The sequence below is a fragment of the Cololabis saira genome, chromosome 3 (assembly GCF_033807715.1).
Source record: "Cololabis saira isolate AMF1-May2022 chromosome 3, fColSai1.1, whole genome shotgun sequence".
In the NCBI taxonomy this organism is placed as follows: Eukaryota; Metazoa; Chordata; class Actinopteri; order Beloniformes; family Belonidae; genus Cololabis; species Cololabis saira.
The window spans coordinates 53,453,388-53,474,378 of NC_084589.1; the positions used below are offsets into that span (position 1 = coordinate 53,453,388).

A 20,991-nucleotide genomic window follows, 5' to 3' on the forward strand; every position below is an offset into this window, starting at 1 on the left:
AACCTATGACATCATCAGTGGGCGGAGTCTCAGGTCCTTTTAGTCCTGGTTTGGTGCAAAGTTAAGACGACCCGGGTCTCGATCCCCGAACTGGACCGAATGTTCTTGTAAAGGATGAAAGCGGGTCTGGACCGGGTCCAGGACTTGGTCTTGGATATTCCGACCCGGGAGGAGGTCCGACCCGCCTCCGAGGTTCTGCTCGTCCTTGCAGGTCCGTCCTCCGGGGGGTCGGGGTCTCAGTCCAGTACTGGGTCGTCCCGGCGCCGCCGCCGTCCCCCCCGTCACCCGAAGGCGTTCCCGTTCCGGGCCGGACCCCCGCCCCGGTTCTTGAGCCGACCCGGTCCCGGTCCCGGCCGGTCCCGGCTGAAGACGGAGTCCTGGTCCGAGTCCAGCTCCGACTCCGACATCATGAGGCTGGAGTTGTGCTCCGTGGAGCGGTGCTTGATGCCTGAGACACAAGAATACATGTTAACGGATTTATTAATGGATTTATTAACAGCGGATTCAAATGCTATCAGTCCACTGAATAGGGATGTATCATGTGTAATCAGAGCCTTGAATGGTGTGAGTAGATGATACTGTCTACCCGGGGCACGATGCTGCAGCTGGTAGTGCAGCCGTCTCACAGCAAGAAGGTCCTGGGTTGGATTCCCGCCGGGGACGCTGTGGGCGCTGAAGTGCATGTTAGTTCCCCCATGACTTCAGCACCCTCACCCTGGGTGGGGTTGGTGAAAGGATCTTTCTGTGTGGAGTTTGCATGTTCTCCCCGTGTTCCCTTGGGTAGCTAATGTTCTCTTCCCTCACAAAAACATGCAACAGTCCTGGGCTATTTTTTGGGTTTTAGTTTAAGGTTAAGGTTAGGTTTAGGGTGAGGGTTAGGTTTTAGTTACAAAACATCTACTCAGCCTAATTTTCGTTTTCAATAGCAGTAGCTGGGAAAGCCATTATCAACCCAAAGAATAATGACAAAAATGTACCGGGTAGACAGTATCATCTACTCACACCATTCAAGGCTCTGATTACATCATCTACTCACACCATTCAAGGCTCTGATTACACATGATACATTCCTATTCAGTGGACTGATAGCATTTGAATCCGCGTGCAGCATTAACGGATTAACCTTGAGATGAAGCATCTCATTTTCCAGGGGATCCAACATGAAACATACAACACAAGTACAAAACACTCACATACATAACACATAAGGCTCTCACACAAACACACACCAGTCCCCAAGTTTGGAGCTAGAACAGTCTCATCATTCACAAATGCACAGCCCGATCCACAAATGCACAGGACTAGATTCACAAACGCTGTTTCTCATCATCAGTTGCTGCATCTGCAGGACTAAGAGGTCTCCAGTCTCCTGACGGCTCTGGTTGAACGGCCCGACAAACCATCTCAGATCTGATGTTTTCTTCACCGAGATCAGAATAAAAGCAGAGCAGTGTCTCCTCTCCATCCGTGTTGCTGTTTATTTATCTTTACTCCACCAACTCCAAATATTAGTCACTTTTCTAAGCGAACGATGCGAACGCAGCTCCAACAGCAGGTGTATCCGCCCCTTTAATCTGATTGGTATAGAGTAAATCGTCTCCCACGTGGGGTGAGCTCTTATGATTGACTGAAACAAAGGAAGACATCTGATTGGTTGCAGATCCTTCCATGTTAAAAAAAAACGTATTTGTGGATCGAGTCACGTCAGGAGAGTCTCAAAAGTCTCACACAAATCCAGCGCAGCTCACAGACAGAAAAACGTTTGTAAATCAGGTTATATTTGTGTGTAGCATCAAAAATATATTTGTGTATCTTGTCCTACGCACGTGTGAATTGTTCTTTGCATTTGTGAAACGGTCTGTGCATTTGTGAATCTTGTCCTGTGCATTTATGGATCAGCGTGTGCATTTGTGAATTACGAGACTGTTCCAGCTCCATATACCCAAGACCTACCACACCCCAAGAGCACAAGTAAATACTGAATATAACACAGTAATAACAAACAAGAACAACAATATTAATGAAAGCAGAAAGCAGCGATGAACGGGCCCTCGCGTGTGCAATTTCCACCAATAAAGGTGTAGGACTCAAAACTAAGTCCGATGACACCACCATGACTCTTTATGGCCCGTGGGCCGTCAGAGCAGCAACGGGTTTAACAACAGTTTATTAGAAGAGCCAATTCTGAACAGTAGAAAATTCACTTTGTAGGATCTGTGGGTTACTGATGTGTTATTACTGATGTATACATGACTGCGTCTGCGTATAAATGTATTTGACAGTTGGAGACACGGTGTGGACGGTTCTGTTGGACCTCCAGAACCAGAACCAGCGAGGATGGTTCTGTTGGACCTCCAGAACCATCAGATAAACCAATAAAGCGACTCACTGAATCTGGGCCGCAGCTCCAGCTCCTCGTCCATGTTGTCCAGGATACTGTACTTGGTCTTCCTCCTCAGCCGGGGGTCCCTGGACCTGGACAGGAGTAGAGGTCAGAGGTCAGAGGTCAGGGGTCAGAGGTCAGGGGTCAGGGGTCAGAGGTCAGACAGGAGGGGCAGTTCTGAGGTCAGTCAGAGGTCTCAGGTCCAGGTCCAGGTCCAGGTCCAGGTCCGAGTCTCAGGGGTCTAGACCTCAGACGTCCTGGTCTCACCTCCGGCAGCAGCAGACGAAGGTCCAACCGGCCGACAGGATGAAGACGACGAGGACGAAGCTGCTGACGATCACGTACAGAACCCTCCACTCTGGGGGGAGAGACACGGGTCAGGGACCAGTTCTGGTCAGGAGGACCAGTTCTGGTCAGGGACCGGTTCTGGACCGGTTCTGGACCGGTTCTGGTCAGGGGGAACCTGGTTCTGCTACAGATCTCCAGCAAGTTTTATCATCTCCATCTGTCCAGCTGAAGGTCCAGAAGCTTGGACGTTAATTAGGATCCTTCTCACAAAACATTTGAAACATCCAGAACTTAACTATGATGGTAACAAATTAGATATTTTGCTTTATGCGGACGATATCATTTTGGTAGCTGAAAACGAAAAGGATTTGCATAAAATGTTGGTATGTGCAGAGAAGTGGGGTAGAAAGTGGAGACTTACAGTTAATCATAGCAAAACTCACAAGAAGCTGAGGAATTTTACCGCAACATTACGGCGGGATAAGCCACACATGGCCAGGTTTGAACTGTCTTTCATACATGGAATGGGGTGAGTGCACTAGCCTGCGTGCATAAACATAGGACCACCATCTTTGACTTTTTCAGGCTTAGCTGCCACTTAAGCTGATTTGCTCGGCATTGGTTTACATGGACAATAAATAGCAGGTACACATTGGTTGTTGTCAAGTCGTTGATGTAACATTTTGTTTTTGAACACTAACAGTGCCTGTATCGACTGACGTTTTGGTTTATTATTATTACTTATTGGTTTGGTAAGCAATGGAGCGGTGAAGGGACGTGGATAACAGGTGGCTGGGCTCTATGGTTTTTTTTTTTTTTTTTTTTTTTTAATTATTATTAGATGAATGAAAATAAGCTTTGAATTGTCTTTAAAACAAAAGAATAGAATAGGGGAAAGCGTTAAGGGCTAGACACCCTGTTCTTATAATTTAAATCAGCACACATTTATTTACATTTATTTATTATTTTTTTTATATATATACATATGTGTGCGTATATATATCTGTTTTTGTGCAGGACGGATTGAATTGGGGACGGCCCCACTCAGTTATCTTAGTGGTGACCCCTGATTTAGTCTAGTCCTTGTGGCTAGCACAACCTGAACACTAGTCAGCGCCTGCCAAACTGATGCCCACTTTGACATGCCCCTCCTCATTTATTTTATTTTTATTTTTTTCTTTTACCTGCGTTTTGTCTTTACAAGAGCATAGTACTACCTAGCAAAGCTAAGCTTATCCTTTCTTTTTTCTTTTAGCCTATTTTTTTTTTTCTGCACAAAGGCATTTTTTCCGTTTTTTACAAACAAATTGTGCGTTGTTGGAAGCTAATCGCTACCTGCCTGACAAGTTAAGGGTGTTACTTGTTATAGGGTTGCCTTGCCCCTTATACTCTACCTGTGTTTTTTTTTACTTTAACAGTATGTTAGTTTTTTATTATTTGTCTTTTTGTTTTACCATGGTCAAGCACAGTCAACATATGTCAATCTTGGTATGTCTAGCACGCTTAACGTAATAACGTTTAATGTCAGAGGCCTTGGTCACCCAATTAAGCGGAAAAGAGTTCTTACATTCTTGAAAAAGGAAAAAATAGCAGTGGCCTTTCTACAAGAAACGCATCTGTCCAATGAGGAGCACAAAAACTTAAGAGAGACTGGGTTGGGCAGGTATATTTCTCTAGCTTCACTAGCAATAAAAGAGGAACGGCAATACTGATTCACAAAAATCTGCCTTTCATTTTTAAAGACCAACATACCGACTACGAGGGTAGGCATATACTAATCCGAGGGATGCTATATGGGCGAGAACTAACACTGCTTAACATCTACGCACCTAATGAAGATCGCCCTAAATTCATGTTAGATATGATCACCTTATTTAACCAATATAACACAGACTTTGGAATGATCTCTGGAGACTTCAACTGCTGTATGGACGGTAATCTGGATAAATCCTCACCCACATTGTCCAATCCTAATGCATCAAAGACTTTGAGGTTAGCCTCGAATGATGTAGGTCTTGTTGATGTGTGCAGGGAACTTAACCCCACAGTGAAAGATTACACTTTCTATTCGGCTAGGCACAAATCATATTCCCGATTAGACTTTTTTCTTTTACCCCAGGAACATCTCTCATCCGTGATTTCGTGTAATATAGGGCCCATTCTTATATCAGATCACTCTCCAGTCCATCTTAAGCTATCCCTCCCTCAACAGATGCACCAGACTAAACATTGGAGATTTAACTCTTCACTTCTCACAAGTACCGAAGCCTGCAATAATATTAGAAGGTGGCTGGAACAGTACAGACAGGACAACGCAGCCTCCCCTGTTTCTTCAGCAATAATGTGGGATGCAGCTAAAGCTGTAATCAGGGGTCAACTGATCTGTTACACATCTGCAAAGAAAAGAACTATCGTTCAACAAACAGAACAACTTAAGAAGGAGTTAATCAATCTGGAACAATCCCACAAACAATCGCCTACGGATGAAAATATGAAGAAACTAAATGCAGTCAGAACTAGTCTTAATCTCGTCCAAACTGAACATGATAAAAAACTCATGTTCTTCACTAGACAGCAATATCACGAATACAGTAATAAGCCCAGCAGGCTTCTAGCCTATCAACTTAAAAAAGAACGTGCGGATAGAACAATAAAATGCATACGTAATGCGACAGGCCAATTGAAATATGATACACAAACAATACAGTCCTCATTTCTTGACTTTTATAAACAGCTTTACACGTCAGAGAATCCCTCCGAAACGGACATCCACACATTCCTGGATGATTTATCTTTATCTTCAATCTCGGAGGGCGAGAAGGAACAGCTGAGTGCTCCATTCACCTCAGATGAGGTGCTACACGCAATTAAGCCAATGCCATCCGGAAAAACTCCAGGTTTGGACGGATATTCTGTAGAGTTCTATAAGGCCTTCTGGCCGCAAATTGAGCCCCTTTTTATGCCCATGCTCACAGATTTTTTTGAAAATGGAACCCTTCCTGAATCCATGAATACAGCGATAATTACACTAATACATAAGAAGGACAAAGACATTGCTGAATGCACCTCATTTCGCCCAATTTCGCTATTTCCAGTTGACTTTAAGATAATATCAAAATGAATTGCACACAGGCTTGAGGACCTCTTACCCCAGATATTCAAGGCTGACCAATCTGGCTTTGTGAAGGCACGCTACTCCTCTGACAATGTTCGGAGGTTACTTAATGTGATTGACCACCCGGCCCTATACAACAAACCAGCCCTACTGGTATCACTCGATGCAGAAAAAGCGTTTGATAAGGTTGAGTGGTCATATCTATTGGCCGTCCTGGAGAAATTTAATCAAGGTGAGAAATGCATTGGGTGGATTAGGGCTATGTATAGCAACCCGCAAGCTCAAATATGCATTAACGGCACCCTCACTGAAAAATTTGGTTTATACAGAGGCTGTCGGCAGGGATGCCCTCTATACCCGTTTTTATTCAACATGGCGATTGAACCACTAGCAGAAGCCGTTTGGGCTAGTGAAGAGATTATCGGTATTGATATTGGGAAAACAAATAATATAATTTCACTGTATGCTGATGATATAATCTTATACCTGACCAAGCCGGAGAGATCGATCCCAGCAGTGTTAGACCTCATCACCAAATTTGGAATGATATCGGGCTATAAAATAAATCTGACAAAATCCAACGCTTTACTATTGAACTCCCCAGTCTCTCACAAACTCAAGACCGTCTCACCTTTCACCTGGGCTCAGAATGGCTTTAAATATCTCGGTATAAACATGCCTCCCAAACTCAAAGATCTTTATCAGGTAAATTTTGTCCCATTACTTAAGAAGATTAAGGACGAGTTAGAGCATTGGACTATGCTCCCCATTTCATTTCTCGGGCAAATTAATGTAATTAAAATGAACATATTACCACGTTTCAGCTATTTATTTCAGTCACTGCCCTGCTATTTAAATAAATCGTTCTTTAAGTCCGTAAATAAAATACTGACCTCCTTTATCTGGAAAAACTCTTCTCCTAGGATAGCTTTTAAAACTCTAACAAAGTCCAGAGAGAAGGGTGGGCTGGGACTGCCAGATTTTCAGATGTACTACTGGGCTGCCCAGACGAAGGGCCTGATTGGTTGGGTACAAAAACGTGATAATGCTCACTGGATTGATATAGAAGAAGAACTCTGTCTCCCTACACCCATAACCTCGCTACCATTTATCAACGATATAAACACACTAAACCTGGTAACAAGAACCTATGTAATCTGTAACACTCTTAGAGCGTGGCAAGATGTGAAAAAGTTCTGTGGAGTCTCAGACAGAATCTCTAGGCTTGCCCCTTTATCGTTAAACCAAGATCTGCCACCATTGATTGGAAATTCCCTGTTTGCAAAGTGGAAGGAGAACGGTATATATCAGTTCCGACACCTGTTCACCAAAAGCACACTCAAATCCTTTCCAGATTTAAGATCAAAATTTGAAATCCCGAAACAAGATTTTTATAAATATTTGCAATTAAGCCACTTAATTACCACTCTGAAAGGGGAGGGTCGACTATCTTTGGGGTTAACAGACCTAGAGGAGATCTAGGTGAACTCCACATCATTAAAAGGTAAAATTTCTGTGATTTACAGTGTTCTGTTAGACCATCATAGCTCTTCTCTGACCTCACTCAAAAATATCTGGCAAAAGGACTTGGGATGTGACCTCAGTGAGGACCGGTGGGATAGCATATGTGTGTGTGTATATATATATGTGTGAGTGTGTGTGTAGATAGTGCTGTTACCACAGTTGCTCTCTCCGTCTCCGAGGTAACGGCGGACCAGGTTCTCCGTCCAGAACGGGTCACAGACGCACTGCTTTGTGATTGGATCACACTGGCCCCGCCCAGAGCAGTGGAGCAGACACACTGGACGGAAACGGAGATTAGATCCGTTCAGTTAGCACTTTACACAGGAAAATCAGGAAATAAAACGTTCCTGAGCCGAACTGAACCGGTCAGAACCGATCAGAGCTTGTTTGAACAGGTCTGAACTGGTCAGAGAACTGGTTAAAACCGGTCAGATCTGGTCAAAACCGGTCCGGACCGGTCCACTCACCCACGGTGTCCACCCTCAGCACCCTGAACAGCAGGTAGTCCGTCTTCTCTCCCAGCAGCTGGTTCCTCAGCAGAGACACCACCCTGGAGCCTGAGAGGGGCCCCCCGGGGCCCCCCACGGAGAACCGGAGGACCGTGCTGCACACACACATGGATACACACATATACACACACACACACACACACACATGGAGACACACACAACCACACGTACACACACACATGGATACACACACAACCACACACACACACACACACACACACACACACACACACACACACACACACACACACACACACACACACACACACACACACACACACACACACACACACACACACACACACACACAACCAGAACAACACACACACACACACACACACACACACACACACACACACACACACACACACACACACACACACACACACACACAACCAGAACAACACACACACACACACACACACACACACACACACACACACACACACACACACACACACACACACCAGAACCACACACACACACACACACACACACACACACACACACACACACACACACACACACACACACACACACACACACATACACACACACACACACACACACACACACAACCAGAACCACACACACACACACACACACACACACACACACACACACACACACACAACCACTTAAGAACGGAGAGGATCAACGACGACTGTCGACAGGAAACCAGCACGTTCTGGTTCAGCAGCCGCCGGACGTTTGTGTGGCGACGCGTTCATCTGTTACTCCAATTACCGTATTTTCCGCACTATAAGGCGCACTTTCAATGAATGACGTATTTTAAAACATTTTACTATAGCAGAGGCTGGGGTTACGTTATGCATCCATCAGACGGTGCTGCGCTAAAGGGAATGTCAACAAAACAGTCAGATAGGTCAGTCAAACTTTATTAATAGATTACAAATCAGCTTTCTGACAACTCCATTCACTCCATTCGTTTTATTATTTTCGAGTTGCGAGACCTGTTGCAGCTCAATATTGATCCATATATAAGGCTCAATATTGATCCATATATAAGGCTCAATATTGATCCATATATAAGGCTCAATATTGATCCATATATAAGGCTCAATATTGATCCATATATAAGGCTCAATATTGATCCATATATAAGGCTCAATATTGATCCATATATAAGGCTCAATATTGATCCATATATAAGGCTCAATATTGATCCATATATAAGGCTCAATATTGATCCATATATAAGGCTCAATATTGATCCATATATAAGGCTCAATATTGATCCATATATAAGGCGCACCGGATTATAAGGCGCATGGTCAGCCTTATAGTGCGGAAAATATGGTACTTTTCAATACTCTAATTACTCTGGATCTCCCCAGATCCCTGTAGATCCCTCTAGGTTTCCAACCAGAGGAGCTTAACTCCCTGGTATTACTCAAATATCTGCATGTTGAAACAAAACGTGCGTAAAATGGAAAGGAAGTGGTACTCTTGTAAGTCTGTAGACTCCTATCGTGAATGGAAAGATTCAGCTCCAGGTTCCTAAACCCTGTAAATGGTAAATGGTAAATTGTAAATGGTGTGCCGCAAGGTTCCATCTTAGGACCCGCTGTCTTCATTATTGATTTGAACGGCGTAAGCGGAAACATGAATGCATCTGTACATCTTTTACGCTGATGAGACTGTTGTCTATTGTTGAGCATCTTCAAAGATCTGCCTCTCTGTTCTTCATTCTCTCTGTTCTCTCTTTTCCTGCTTTTTCTGTATTTTTACTATTAAATTACTGGGAGATTCTGACCTTTACTGACATCTGAGTCATGACTAACGTTCTTACGTCGGGATCTCAGTGCAGACGGATGATTTCATTGGTCCAGATCCAGAACCCACCTGCCCCAGTACCCAGAACCCACCTGAGGTGCGAGCGTCCCTGCAGCGCTCGGACCTGCACGTCCCGGTCCAGGACGTGCATGAGGGCGGCGAGCTGTCGGACCAGCGTGTCCCGCTGAGACACGCTGACCTGGGAGATCTGGACCAGCATCTCCAGCTCCACCTGCTGGACCCCGGAGGACTCTGGGGAGACACGGAGACAGGGGGGGGTGAGACCCGGTGGGGGGTTGAGACGCGGCTGGGGGCTGATGAGGCCTCACCTGGCTGCACCTCCACCGTTGCCGTGGCGACGCTGGAGCGTCCGCGGGCGTCCGTCACCCTCAGCTGGAACAGGTAGGTTCCCTGGACCAGACCGGACAGGTAGAGGGAGGGGAGAGTCTCCGAGCCGTACAGGACCACCTGGGGGGAGGGGGGGGTCAGACCAGAACCAGAACCAGAACCAAAACCTAACGTTTCACCAGAGCATGAAATATAAATAAACCCAGTTTGAGGGCGAGAGCACGGACCCCGGCTGCAGGACTCTGGCCGTCCCGGGTCCACTGGTACCGGACCTGGCTCTGGTCGCCGTCGGTTACGGAGCCCCGCAGGACCAGAGAGTCGTTGGGCAGGACGAGGGTGTGGCTGCCGCTGGCGTGGGCGACCGGGGGGGGAGTCCTGGCTGGGGGGGAGACGGGGGGGAGACGGGGGGGAGAGAGACAGGTGAGAGAGAGACAGGTGAGAGAGAGATACAGAGGTGGTGAGAGAGACAGGTGGGGAGTGGTCTTCTTCTGGCTCTCGGTGAAGGCGGACGCTTTTTCTGCTCCTCTCCCTCCCTATCTGTCCTGCTACTGTTTTTGTTTGTCTCGTCTTCAGAGTTTCTCCTTTTCACTCCTCCCAAACTCTACAATCATGGAATTGATTAACTGGTCTCTCAGCACAATTGACCAAATTTTTGCGACCAGAAGTCAGGGGGTAAGGGAGCCCTCCTGCCCCGATGGGACATTTTTTGCTGGATACACAATGGATTCCTGGAAACCGTTGTGTTTGGCGATCCTGTCTGTCGAGGACAATCTCCCTGGTGGAATGTAAACAAGTGGCTCTGCCCCCACTAACCCTCCCCTCTCAGGAACATCTGTGGACCTGTTTCAGAACTGACCGAGCCGTCTGATAACATCAAGGACAATGGCTGAGGAGCAGCTCTGGGGCAAAGTTTCACAGACTTACCGCTCACACACACACACACACACACACACACACACACACATGCAAGTTATGATGTTGTTTTGTTGTGTGTATGTTGCTTTTCTGTGCTGAGGTGGGGTTTTTTGCACCTTGACACTAGGTATTAATACAAAGTGTGAAGATCCTTTTTTTCCCTCCTCCTCCATCCCAGTGTCATCCTTCCTCTAAAAAATTGCGTCCGTATTAATGGTGCCATCGGTGTGAACCGGAGTCAAGTTCTCTCGTCTGATTTATGTCTGACCTGGCAATAAAGCTTTTTCTGATTCTGAGAGACAGGTGGTGAAACAGAGGTGGTGAGAGAGAGACAGGTGCCCCCTCCCCCCCGCGTTAACTCACCCTCCTCCACCCTCACGCTCAGCGAGGCGCTGTCCTCCGCCCCCTCCTGGTCTCGCACCGTCAGCCTGAAGGTGTAGCGTCCGGCCCGGACCCCCGTTACCGTAGCGACGGCCTGGTCGGCGGCCTCCAGCCGGGCCCCGGGGGGGCCGCTGTGGACAGGGATCCGGTCAGAGTCTCAGAGACCGGCAGGGCCGGCGTTTCTCCGGCAGGGCCGGCGTCTCACCTCACCACCTCCCAGCGGTAGCTGCTGACGCCGCGGTCGTCGGTGCTGCCGCTGCCGTTGAGCCACAGGCTGCTGAGCGGCAGGAACAGCTTCCTGTCGGGGCCCACGACGGCCAGCGGGCCGCGGTTTGACCCTCCGACGTCTGAGGACACCGAGACTGAAGGATCAAGTTTAGAAACAACAACTAAAGTTACAACCACAAGCTCCGACCTTACAAAATAAAGATTACAAAATAAAAAAAGGATCCTAATCATGAGAGTTCAACGTAGATCTGGGAATCATCTGCATAAGCTGTGACTACGGTTGTCTTGGTGTTTCTTAAAGATTCATATGTGACGATAATGATAATTAAATATATAATGCAATATCGTAGAGGATTAAAAACCAGACTAAAATGTAGATTACAAAATAAAAACTCTGCTAAAATTTGCATCCAACCTTCCATCCATCATCCATCCATCCATCCATCCAACTAAAGTTGCTTTCATCAACGGAAATTCTGACTAAATATTGTTGTCAACGAACTTTTATCACCTCAGGAAAACGAGACGAGACGAAAATGCTGGTCATGTGACGATAACGATAATTAAATATATAATGCAATATCGTAGAGGAATAAAAACGAGACAAAATGCTCTACCAAAGATCCTTAATGTCCATGTTTTCGGTAATTTCCTCGTTGTTTACGTCATGTCTTCCATCCCAGTCACCACAAAATCACAGGAAAAAATGTTGTAAACTCAAATGAGAGTCTTCTGTATCTGGAATGAATGTATTTTTGAGTCTATAAGGTAACAATAATATAATAATAAGATAACCTTGTTTGAATTGTAAAATGGGTTTGGATGAATACAATGTTTGACTGAAACCAAACTAAAATGGACAATTCTGACTAAAATAAGACTAAAATGCTCAGACTTTTAGTCGACTGAAACTTGACACGATTAAAAGGAGAATGAACGGGACTAAAACTAAGCTAAGTGATAGCTGGACCCAAAGACTAGACTAAACTAAAACTGAAACAGCCTGACAGAAACAACATTAACTCTAACATCTTCAGAACCTCAAAAACAGCAGCAGGAGGTCCAGAACCAGAACCAGAACCAGGTCCAGAACCAGGTCCAGAACCCGGGGAGGGCTGGTTCAGTCGTACCTGCAGCAGCAGCCGGCGGCGGCGTCGAGGTTGAAGGGAGGACGCAGGCGGCCAGGGAGGATCTGGGGGGGTCTGATGGGACCGGAGGGGGGGGCCCAGCGGTGGCGGCCCGGGTCAGAGGTCGGGGGTCATCGGTCTGGGTCGGGGGTCCGGGTCTGACCGACCCCGACTGCAGCGCGTCTGGAAGAGGGAGGAGCTTCTGTGAGAACGTTCAGCTGCTGCCGTTGTCCTACGTTCGTCTACAGACATCTAGAGATGCACCGACCGTGGCAGTCTTTAGAAAGCATCAACACTGAAAATGGCGTCGCCGGTACGGGAGTTTTACAATGTCCGAAAATGTCCTGATCTATGTTACACGCTGCAGAGTCATAAATATTTCACTGATGAATGTCCGCTGGAGTTATAAAGGACTATATCACATCCAACACTAATCCTCACTGACCCTCACGCAGGACGACAGTAAGACAAGAGTTTCACTCACAATAGTTTCCTCACATGCGGCGGATGCTATCACAAAGCTTAATAATTCTTTTTTTTTTTCTTTTTTTTTTTTTTTAAAGATTTTTTTGGGCTCTAGTGGCCCTTCATTGAGATGCAGACTGGAAAGGGGTAGAGAGAGAGAACGGGGAAGACACGCAGCAAAGGTGCGCGGGCTGGATTCGAACCCGCGACCGCTGCAGGAGGAGGACTGTAGCCTCAGTATATGAGCCGCTGCTTAACCCACTGCGCCACCGAGCGGCCCCAAAGCTTAATAATTCTTAATAGATCTTCAAAATAACTGTTTGTAAGCGAGTCTAACCCTGCGTTCACACTGAAAGCCTCAAAAATCTCCCGACGTCAGCATCTCGCTGCTTGGTGTGTTCACACTGAAAGATGCTGCACTGTCGACGCCTGCAGTGGGCGGGGCTAAAGCTGCAGTGGGCGGGGCTAAAGCTGCAGTGGGCGGGGCTAAAACTACAGTGGGCGGGACTAAAGCTGCAGAGGCGGGGCTAAAGCTGCAGTGGGCGGGGTTAAAGCTGCAGTGGACGGGGCTTAAAGCTGCAGTGGACGGGGCTTAAAGCCTTGCTGCAGAACTGGAGGGAACAGTGGGAACAGCCTACTCATATAGCTGCACATCTTCAGTTTCCTATTTCACCATAGATCACACTTTGGGAAGCCTTCTTTATATTTTAGCGTTATTTCCGTGTAGATAAGAGTGAGTTTGATGCTCCTTAACAAGTTTGGTCTGCGGATCAACATCAACCAGAGCCCTTGCTCCCGGTGAACCATAAATCCTCCTACGCTGATTTATGGTTCCGCGTCACACCAACGCAGAGCCGACGGCGTAGGGTACGCGGCGACGCACACCGCACCGCGACCCTACGCCGTCGGCTACGCCGTCGATTTAACGCAGAACCATAATTCAGGTGAAGCTGCAGTCTGTCTGCGCTGATACTGACACACCGGGTCGGAGCGGATTTGGTCATGATGTTTAAACTGTGTTTTGTGATTAATAAGCACAGGTTTTAATTATTTTTCGTTGGATCAATGTAGCAAATAAAATGGCCATCAGTTACTGTTTCACATGAGCAGTTCAGGTAAAAACGGCAGTTAAATCAGCAAAAATGTCATTTTGCTGGATGAAATATATTAATTCCTGATAAATAAGTTTGTTAGTGACAGCTCTGCTCCTGTAGCATGTGAATGAGTGAACGTTTGTGTGAACATGAAAGTACAATCTGCATTGAGGCTTCTCGCTTCGGGAATCCCGGTCTGTGATTGGACGCTGCCTCGGCGTCAACGCTGCTCATTTGCATAAAGTTCAGATTTTTCAACTTCAAATTAACGCAACGCTCCCGCCGCCCCCGCCGCCCCCGCCGCTTCTCGACGCCCGTTTTCATAGACAATGAATGGCAGCCAGACGCCTATGACGCCTGTGACGCTTTCAGTGTGAACGGGGGGTTAGTCGTCTCTAAGAGTCTCTAGAGGGTGAAATATTGCACATTAAAGCGACACTACGTAACTTTTCCAGCTTAATATCATATTTCATCATCATCATTGTGATGGAACATCAACGTCCAACAGGTTTAATGAACCTCTGTCATGATCTGAGGGGTCTGTATCGCCTTCACTGGCACTATGTAACTTTGAGGAGCATGGTAGGAACCCTGCCACACTACTGGTAAAGCACTACCGCTTTTGTCTAAAGGAGACGCCAAACTCAACAAAAGCTGAAAGTTACGTTGTGCAGCTTTAAAGTCTGTAAAGTGAATTCCGCCATTTTCTTCTAAACCTGTTGATAGCGTCATAATAAGTCAGTGTTTATGTACATTAAGATAGTTATGTTATTTCTTCTTCCGGCTCTCGACGAAGGAGGACGCTTTTTCTGCTCCTCTCCCTTATCAATCTGTCCTGCTGCTGCTTTTGTTTGTCTCGTCTTCAGAGTCTCTCGTTTTCACTCCTCCCAAACTCTACAATCATGGAATTGATTAACTGGTCTCTCAGCACAATCAGAAGTCAGGGGGTAAGGGAGCCCTCCTGCCCCGACGGGACATTTTTTGCTGGATACACAATGGATTCCTGGAAACACTGGAAGCCTTTGTGCCTCCAGATTCTGTCTGTCGAGGACGTTGAAGATGCTTCATAATTGGATTTATGATAGCAGGATTTCTCTTGATCGGAGGAGGGGGATTCCTGGTCTACCGACAAACACGTAAGTCGTCGACAGCTGTTCTGGCTCTTTCAGAGCTGCCGGACGTGGCTGAAGGATCAAGCAAGGTGATCAACACTCAGACTTTAACGCTGGGGGAGCAAAGCCGTAAGCTGGATGTGATTCTTGAACAGAATCTCAGGCTGGCGGCGTCTTTGAGCTCATTGGTAAGATGGAGAAGACCCTGGAGAAGTTGGAAGCTCGGCTTGGCGGGAATTGATCACAAATTCGTCTGATTGGAGTCGCCATTGATGAACCAGAGACTGAAGGCAGACGGAAAATTACTGAGTCTGTCTGTTCTTTAATACAATTGCTGATTCTATAATCTGACCTTGACAGAGCGGTTTGGCCGATCGCTGTAGTCACAATCTCACTGGTGGAATGTAAACAAGATACTCTGCCCCCACTAACCCTCCCCTCTCAGGAACATCTGTGGACCTGTTTTTCAGAACTGACCGAGCCGTCTGATAACATCAAGGACATTGGCTGAGAGCAGCTGTGAACTTCGCTCACAGACTTACCGCTACACACACACTTACTGATAAACACACAAACCTCCCTCAACTCAACATCTTCCTCGGCTCCTCCCTCTTATCAGCCCCCCCCAACAGTCTCCGGGTTTCGAGCACCACCCACATGCAAGTCTTGTGATGTCTGTGGTCTCTCCTGCCCTGGACCCCCAGGGGGCTAGAAACACCCCTGAATGGGACTGACCCTGGTTTTCCACCCACAACTCAAGCACAGGAAGCCCACCCCAGAAACAGCTTTCAAAATAAAAGCAACTCGCAAACAGAAAAAGTTAAGTTAGGGATTAAAAAACATAACGCAAAAATACACCTGTAATTAATTAATCGTGACTAACGTCCTAATTGGCCCCCGGTCAGAACCGACCTGGTTCGTGGGCGTGGGCGTCGTCGGGGGCGACCGCGGGCAGCGTCTGCTCCGCAGGGTTTCCCGGGGACGCCGTCAGGGGCGGACCTGCAGGACGACACGTGAAACTTTTGATCAAGGAGCAGGAAGTGATGTCATATGAGCAGGAAGTGATGTAATATGAGCAGGAAGTGATGTCATACGAGCAGGAAGTGATGTCATACGAGCAGGAAGTGATGTCATACGAGCAGGAAGTGATGTCACCCGAGCAGGAAGTGATGTCACACGAGCAGGAAGTGATGTCATACGAGCAGGAAGTGATGTCATACGAGCAGGAAGTGATGTCATATGAGCAGGAAGTGATGTCATATGAGCAGGAAGTGATGTCATACAAGCAGGAAGTGATGTCATATGAGCAGGAAGTGATGTCATATGAGCAGGAAGTGATGTCATATGAGCAGGAAGTGATGTCATACAAACAGGAAGTGATGTCATACGAGCAGGAAGTGATGTCATCGGCTACCTAGTGTCCCGGCGCTGCTCCCGGGGGGGGCGGATGGACCGGGTCTGGAGGTCCCGGGGGGGTCAGAACTCCTCACCGTCTCCGTCTGCAACACAGAGAACCTGTTGGTTTCCATGACGACCAGGTGACCTTCAGACCGACATCAGAACCTTCACTCACCGTCGTCTCCGTGGCAACGGGGTCCGGCGGTCCCCCAGTCTGGTTCTTGGCCCCCTCAGACGGTCTGGTCTGGACCCCCCTGGTCCGGGTCGGGTCTCTCTCTGGACCCGGGTCCGACCGGTTGAACCTGTTCCCCCGGTCTTCCCGGCCCTCCGGGTCCAGGTCCAGGTCCAGGGTACCAGGGGCCCCGGCGAGGCCGAGCTGGGGCCCCTCGAAGAGCGCCAGGTCCTGCAGGGCCTCCAGGTCCTCGCGGGCCTCCAGGTCCTCGCCACCGGTCTTGGGGGGGTCCGAGGGGTCCGGGGGGGCCGTCCTCCGCAGGAAGGCCAGCACCGAGTCGGCCCCCGGCCGGTCCCGGGGCCGGCAGTCCCCCCTCCGCCGGCAGCTCAGCACGTAGCAGCGGCCCTGGAACAGCCAGGCCAGCTCGGAGCCGGGGAGGCCGCAGGCCGCCGCCACGCACTGGGGGAGGGACGCCGCGCCGGGGACACGCCGGATCCCACTGCCGTCCACCGCCGGGGACGCCACGGCCTCCGGGAAGGTGGACCCCTGCTGGCAGGGAGGAACCGCTGCAGCCCAGAGAAACACATGAATGTCAACCCTTAAAGCACTGGAGTCAAATCCTCCAATCATGGGCGCAATTTCCACTGGGGACAGGTGGGACATGTCCCCCCCAGTTTTCAAATCAGGTTTTTGTCCCCCCCACTTTTTACAGTTTAAAAACTAACGGTAGGCTCAGCCTGTAATTGTAAATCATCAAGACACCCAAAGGTACTGACGGCCCGGCAGCCCCACTCCCCCTCCCTCCTCCCCTCTGAGCTGCTCAAGGCTGATTTATGGTTCCCGCGTTACACCAACGCAGAGCCTACGACGTAGGGTACGCGCCGACGCACACCGTACAGTGCGCGTCGGCGCGTACCCTACGCGTACCAATTTAACGCAGAACCATAAATCAGCCTTCACAGACAGACAGCCAGGACGCGTAGCGGAAATGAAGAGGAGCCGGCAGCTCAGTTTAAAATACATTTTTGCAGCGGGACAAAAAAGCAGCAGCACTGCTGTGTTGCAGGTAGGCTGTGCAGAGATGAGTAGCCAAATATTACTCAACTTAATATGTTGTAAATGGTTAGGTGATTTTGGTTTGTTTATAAGGAAAGGAAGGAATGAACATGATCTATTTTCATATTTCATAGGAGAAATATGTGGAGACAGGTCCAAGTGAAGAAGTGCAGGCAGGAACCCAACCATGTTAGCCCAAAAGTGATTGTAGAACAGCATCTCAGCAACAAAACCTTAAGATCAAGAGAAGTGGTGCTGTGAATTTCCTTGGCTCCATTATAAACAAGGAGTCAATGGAATCCTATGTTTTTTCTGTTCCCAAGCTTTTGAAAATGAAAAATCAAGCCTGGCCAACAACTATGTTTCTCCAGAGGCCTGTATATAAGCCTGTAATGCTTGTATACTGTCTTAAGGTAAGAGCTGATTTGTTGTGTGGCATGTTAATGTTGTGTTGTGTCAAAAATAAAGGATGCCCACAGAGAAAGAGGTCACAAGATTCAAGACTCTTTTTTATCATTGTATAGCACTAAAGGAAAATAACAAAGCCACACTGCACATCCACGCTTCAGCTACACGCACAAATTTACCGTTCCTACTTGTGTCCCCCCCACCTCTGAAACTAAAGTTTCGCCCTTGCTCCCAATAGTTTAGAAATAGCGGTAGTGCAGTCTGGACTACAAGTCTAACGACAACAAATATAAGTTGGGATGTAAAAATGCAAATAAAAACAGCATTCATTTTAAAATCTCAATCAGATTGTATTTGAAGAGGAACATAAAGGGTTGAAGGAGATGTTTCAAAATAAAAGGTGCTCCAGCTGAGTCATTAACTGGATATATGAATATATCTAAAGGAGGTGCAAGGATCTGCTGAGTCATGAACTATTATTCCAGGAGTTCCAAGGATCTGCAGCGTTGAGAGTTTTTACCTTCCAGGCCGTGAAGCAGCAGCAGCAGCAACGTTTCCCTCCACATGGTCTGAATCTGCAGGAAATAAACACCTTCAGAAACTGGGAATGAGATCCAGCAGAAACATCAAGGATCAGAAAACCACGTTAGTTTAGTGGAGAAATAAACCATCAAGGATCTGAAAACCACGTTTCAATATCAGCCTCAATATATAGTTTTGTGGAGAAATAAGTTGAGCCGTCTTCTTTTAAAGCTTCCTAAATAAGAACATTTCAGTCCTTTACTGTAATAAACCTGAACCAGGACTCAGATATTCACCGTGATTCAATCCAAAAACCCTTTACACGAACAGACTTCACAAGTAACTTATATAGTATATATATTACAAAGATTAAATGAATAAAATAAGATGAGAACAAAATACAAGAATACAATACAATGAAAAAAATTATTAAAAATTAGAATAAGTTTGAAATAAAATTCTGCCAAAATTCACTAAAACTAATCAAAAGGAGGGAGAAAAGGTGTGTTTTTAAAGCCGATGTAAAAACTTCAAGTGATCGTGCAGATCGGACGTGAAACAGCAGTTTATTATTATTATTATTATTATTATTATTATTATTATTATTATTATTCCAGGGCTCTGTCTCCTCCAGTAGCAGCTGTCCGTCAACCGTCTGCCGTCAACCGTCCCTTAACAAACGGAATCGTCCCGTATTTATAAACTAAAGTCCCGTATTGAGCTGAAAAGAGACGAACTTTGTCCCGTTTTACTGAGTGTAAATGGCATTGATACGGAAGAGAATCAGGGCCGTGTAGGAGAACAAATATTTGGGAGGGGAAGACTTTTTTTTATTGTGCACTATGTTGAAATACAATTTAGAGAAAAAAGTCGTAATATCGAGATTAATGTTGAAGTACAATTTTGTGAATAAAGTCGAAATTTCCTGAATAAAGTAGAAAAACATTCAGACTTTTTTCCCGAAATTGTGCTTCAACCTTAATCTCGACATTTCAACTTTTTTTCTCGAAGTGGATAATGAAAACAAAATCTTCCTCCTCCAAAATATTATTTTTATTTTTATCCTTCTTGCCCCTGATACTCTTCCGTACATTGAGCTGTTGAGTTCATAAGTTATTTTGTTCTGTTTTACTACAACTGTAGCTACAGTCATGGCCTTTGAGGCTCAAACATGTTTACAAGTTTTCTACAGACTTTCTGTTTGCACTTTTGTTTTAGCACTAAAAACGTGCACTATTGCAGGATGGAAGTTCTGCTTTCTTTCTATTGTTTTATATTCATTTATACAATTTTAAGTTAAGCGGGACAGGTTTCTGTTTAAGAAAGATACTTTCTATAACTTTTATTCCTTGTCCCCCCCCTGGAATTATTCTCTAAAATTTGACTGTTTATTGTCCCCCCCAACTATGAAATGGGATTTTCGCCCCTGACTGAAAAACACCCCTGGTTTTTATTCTTATTATACCTGAAAACGACCAACATCCCTGGTTTTTATTCTTATTACACCTGAAAACGACCAACATCCCTGGTTTTTATTCTTATTATACCTGAAAACGACCAACATCCCTGGTTTTTATTCTTATTATACCTGAAAACGACCAACACCGTGGTTTTTATTCTTATTATACCTGAAAACGACCAACATCCCTGGTTTTTATTCTTATTATACCTGAAAACGACCAACATCCCTGGTTTTTATTCTTATTATACCTGAAAACGACCAACACCCCTGGTTTTTATTCTTATTATACCTGAAAACGACCAACATCCCTGGTTTTTATTCTTATTATACCTGAAAACGACCAACATCCCTGGTTTTTATTCTTATTATACCTGAAAACGACCAACATCCCTGGTTTTTATTCTGATTATACCTGAAAACGACCAACATCCCTAGTTTTTATTCTTATTATACCTGAAAACGACCAAAATCCCTGGTTTTTATTCTGATTATAACTGAAAACGACCAACATCCCTGGTTTTTATTCTTATTATACCTGAAAACGACCAAAATCCCTGGTTTTTATTCCTATTATACCTGAAAACGACCAACACCGTGGTTTTTATTCTTATTATACCTGAAAACGACCAACATCCCTGGTTTTTATTCTTATTATACCTGAAAACGACCAACATCCCTGGTTTTTAT

At 46.2% G+C, this 20,991-nt stretch overlaps 1 protein-coding gene across 1 annotated transcript; it reads right to left on the reverse strand.

Annotated features, from left to right (window-relative positions):
• Nucleotides 1-263: 263 nt before the first annotated feature.
• On the reverse strand, nt 264-17,519 carry LOC133440796 (dyslexia-associated protein KIAA0319-like). The gene is made up of 14 exons (XM_061718116.1): nt 16,860-17,519; nt 16,701-16,785; nt 16,199-16,285; nt 12,619-12,798; nt 11,466-11,622; nt 11,243-11,391; nt 10,192-10,343; nt 9,946-10,084; nt 9,709-9,868; nt 7,778-7,914; nt 7,465-7,587; nt 2,651-2,741; nt 2,390-2,475; nt 264-448 (listed from the first exon to the last, which is right to left on the reverse strand). The coding sequence occupies exons 1-14, from the start codon at nt 17,517-17,519 to the stop codon at nt 282-284; spliced, it is 2,373 nt and encodes a 790-aa protein (XP_061574100.1). The 3' UTR covers nt 264-281.
• Between the last annotated feature and the right edge of the window lie 3,472 nt (nt 17,520-20,991).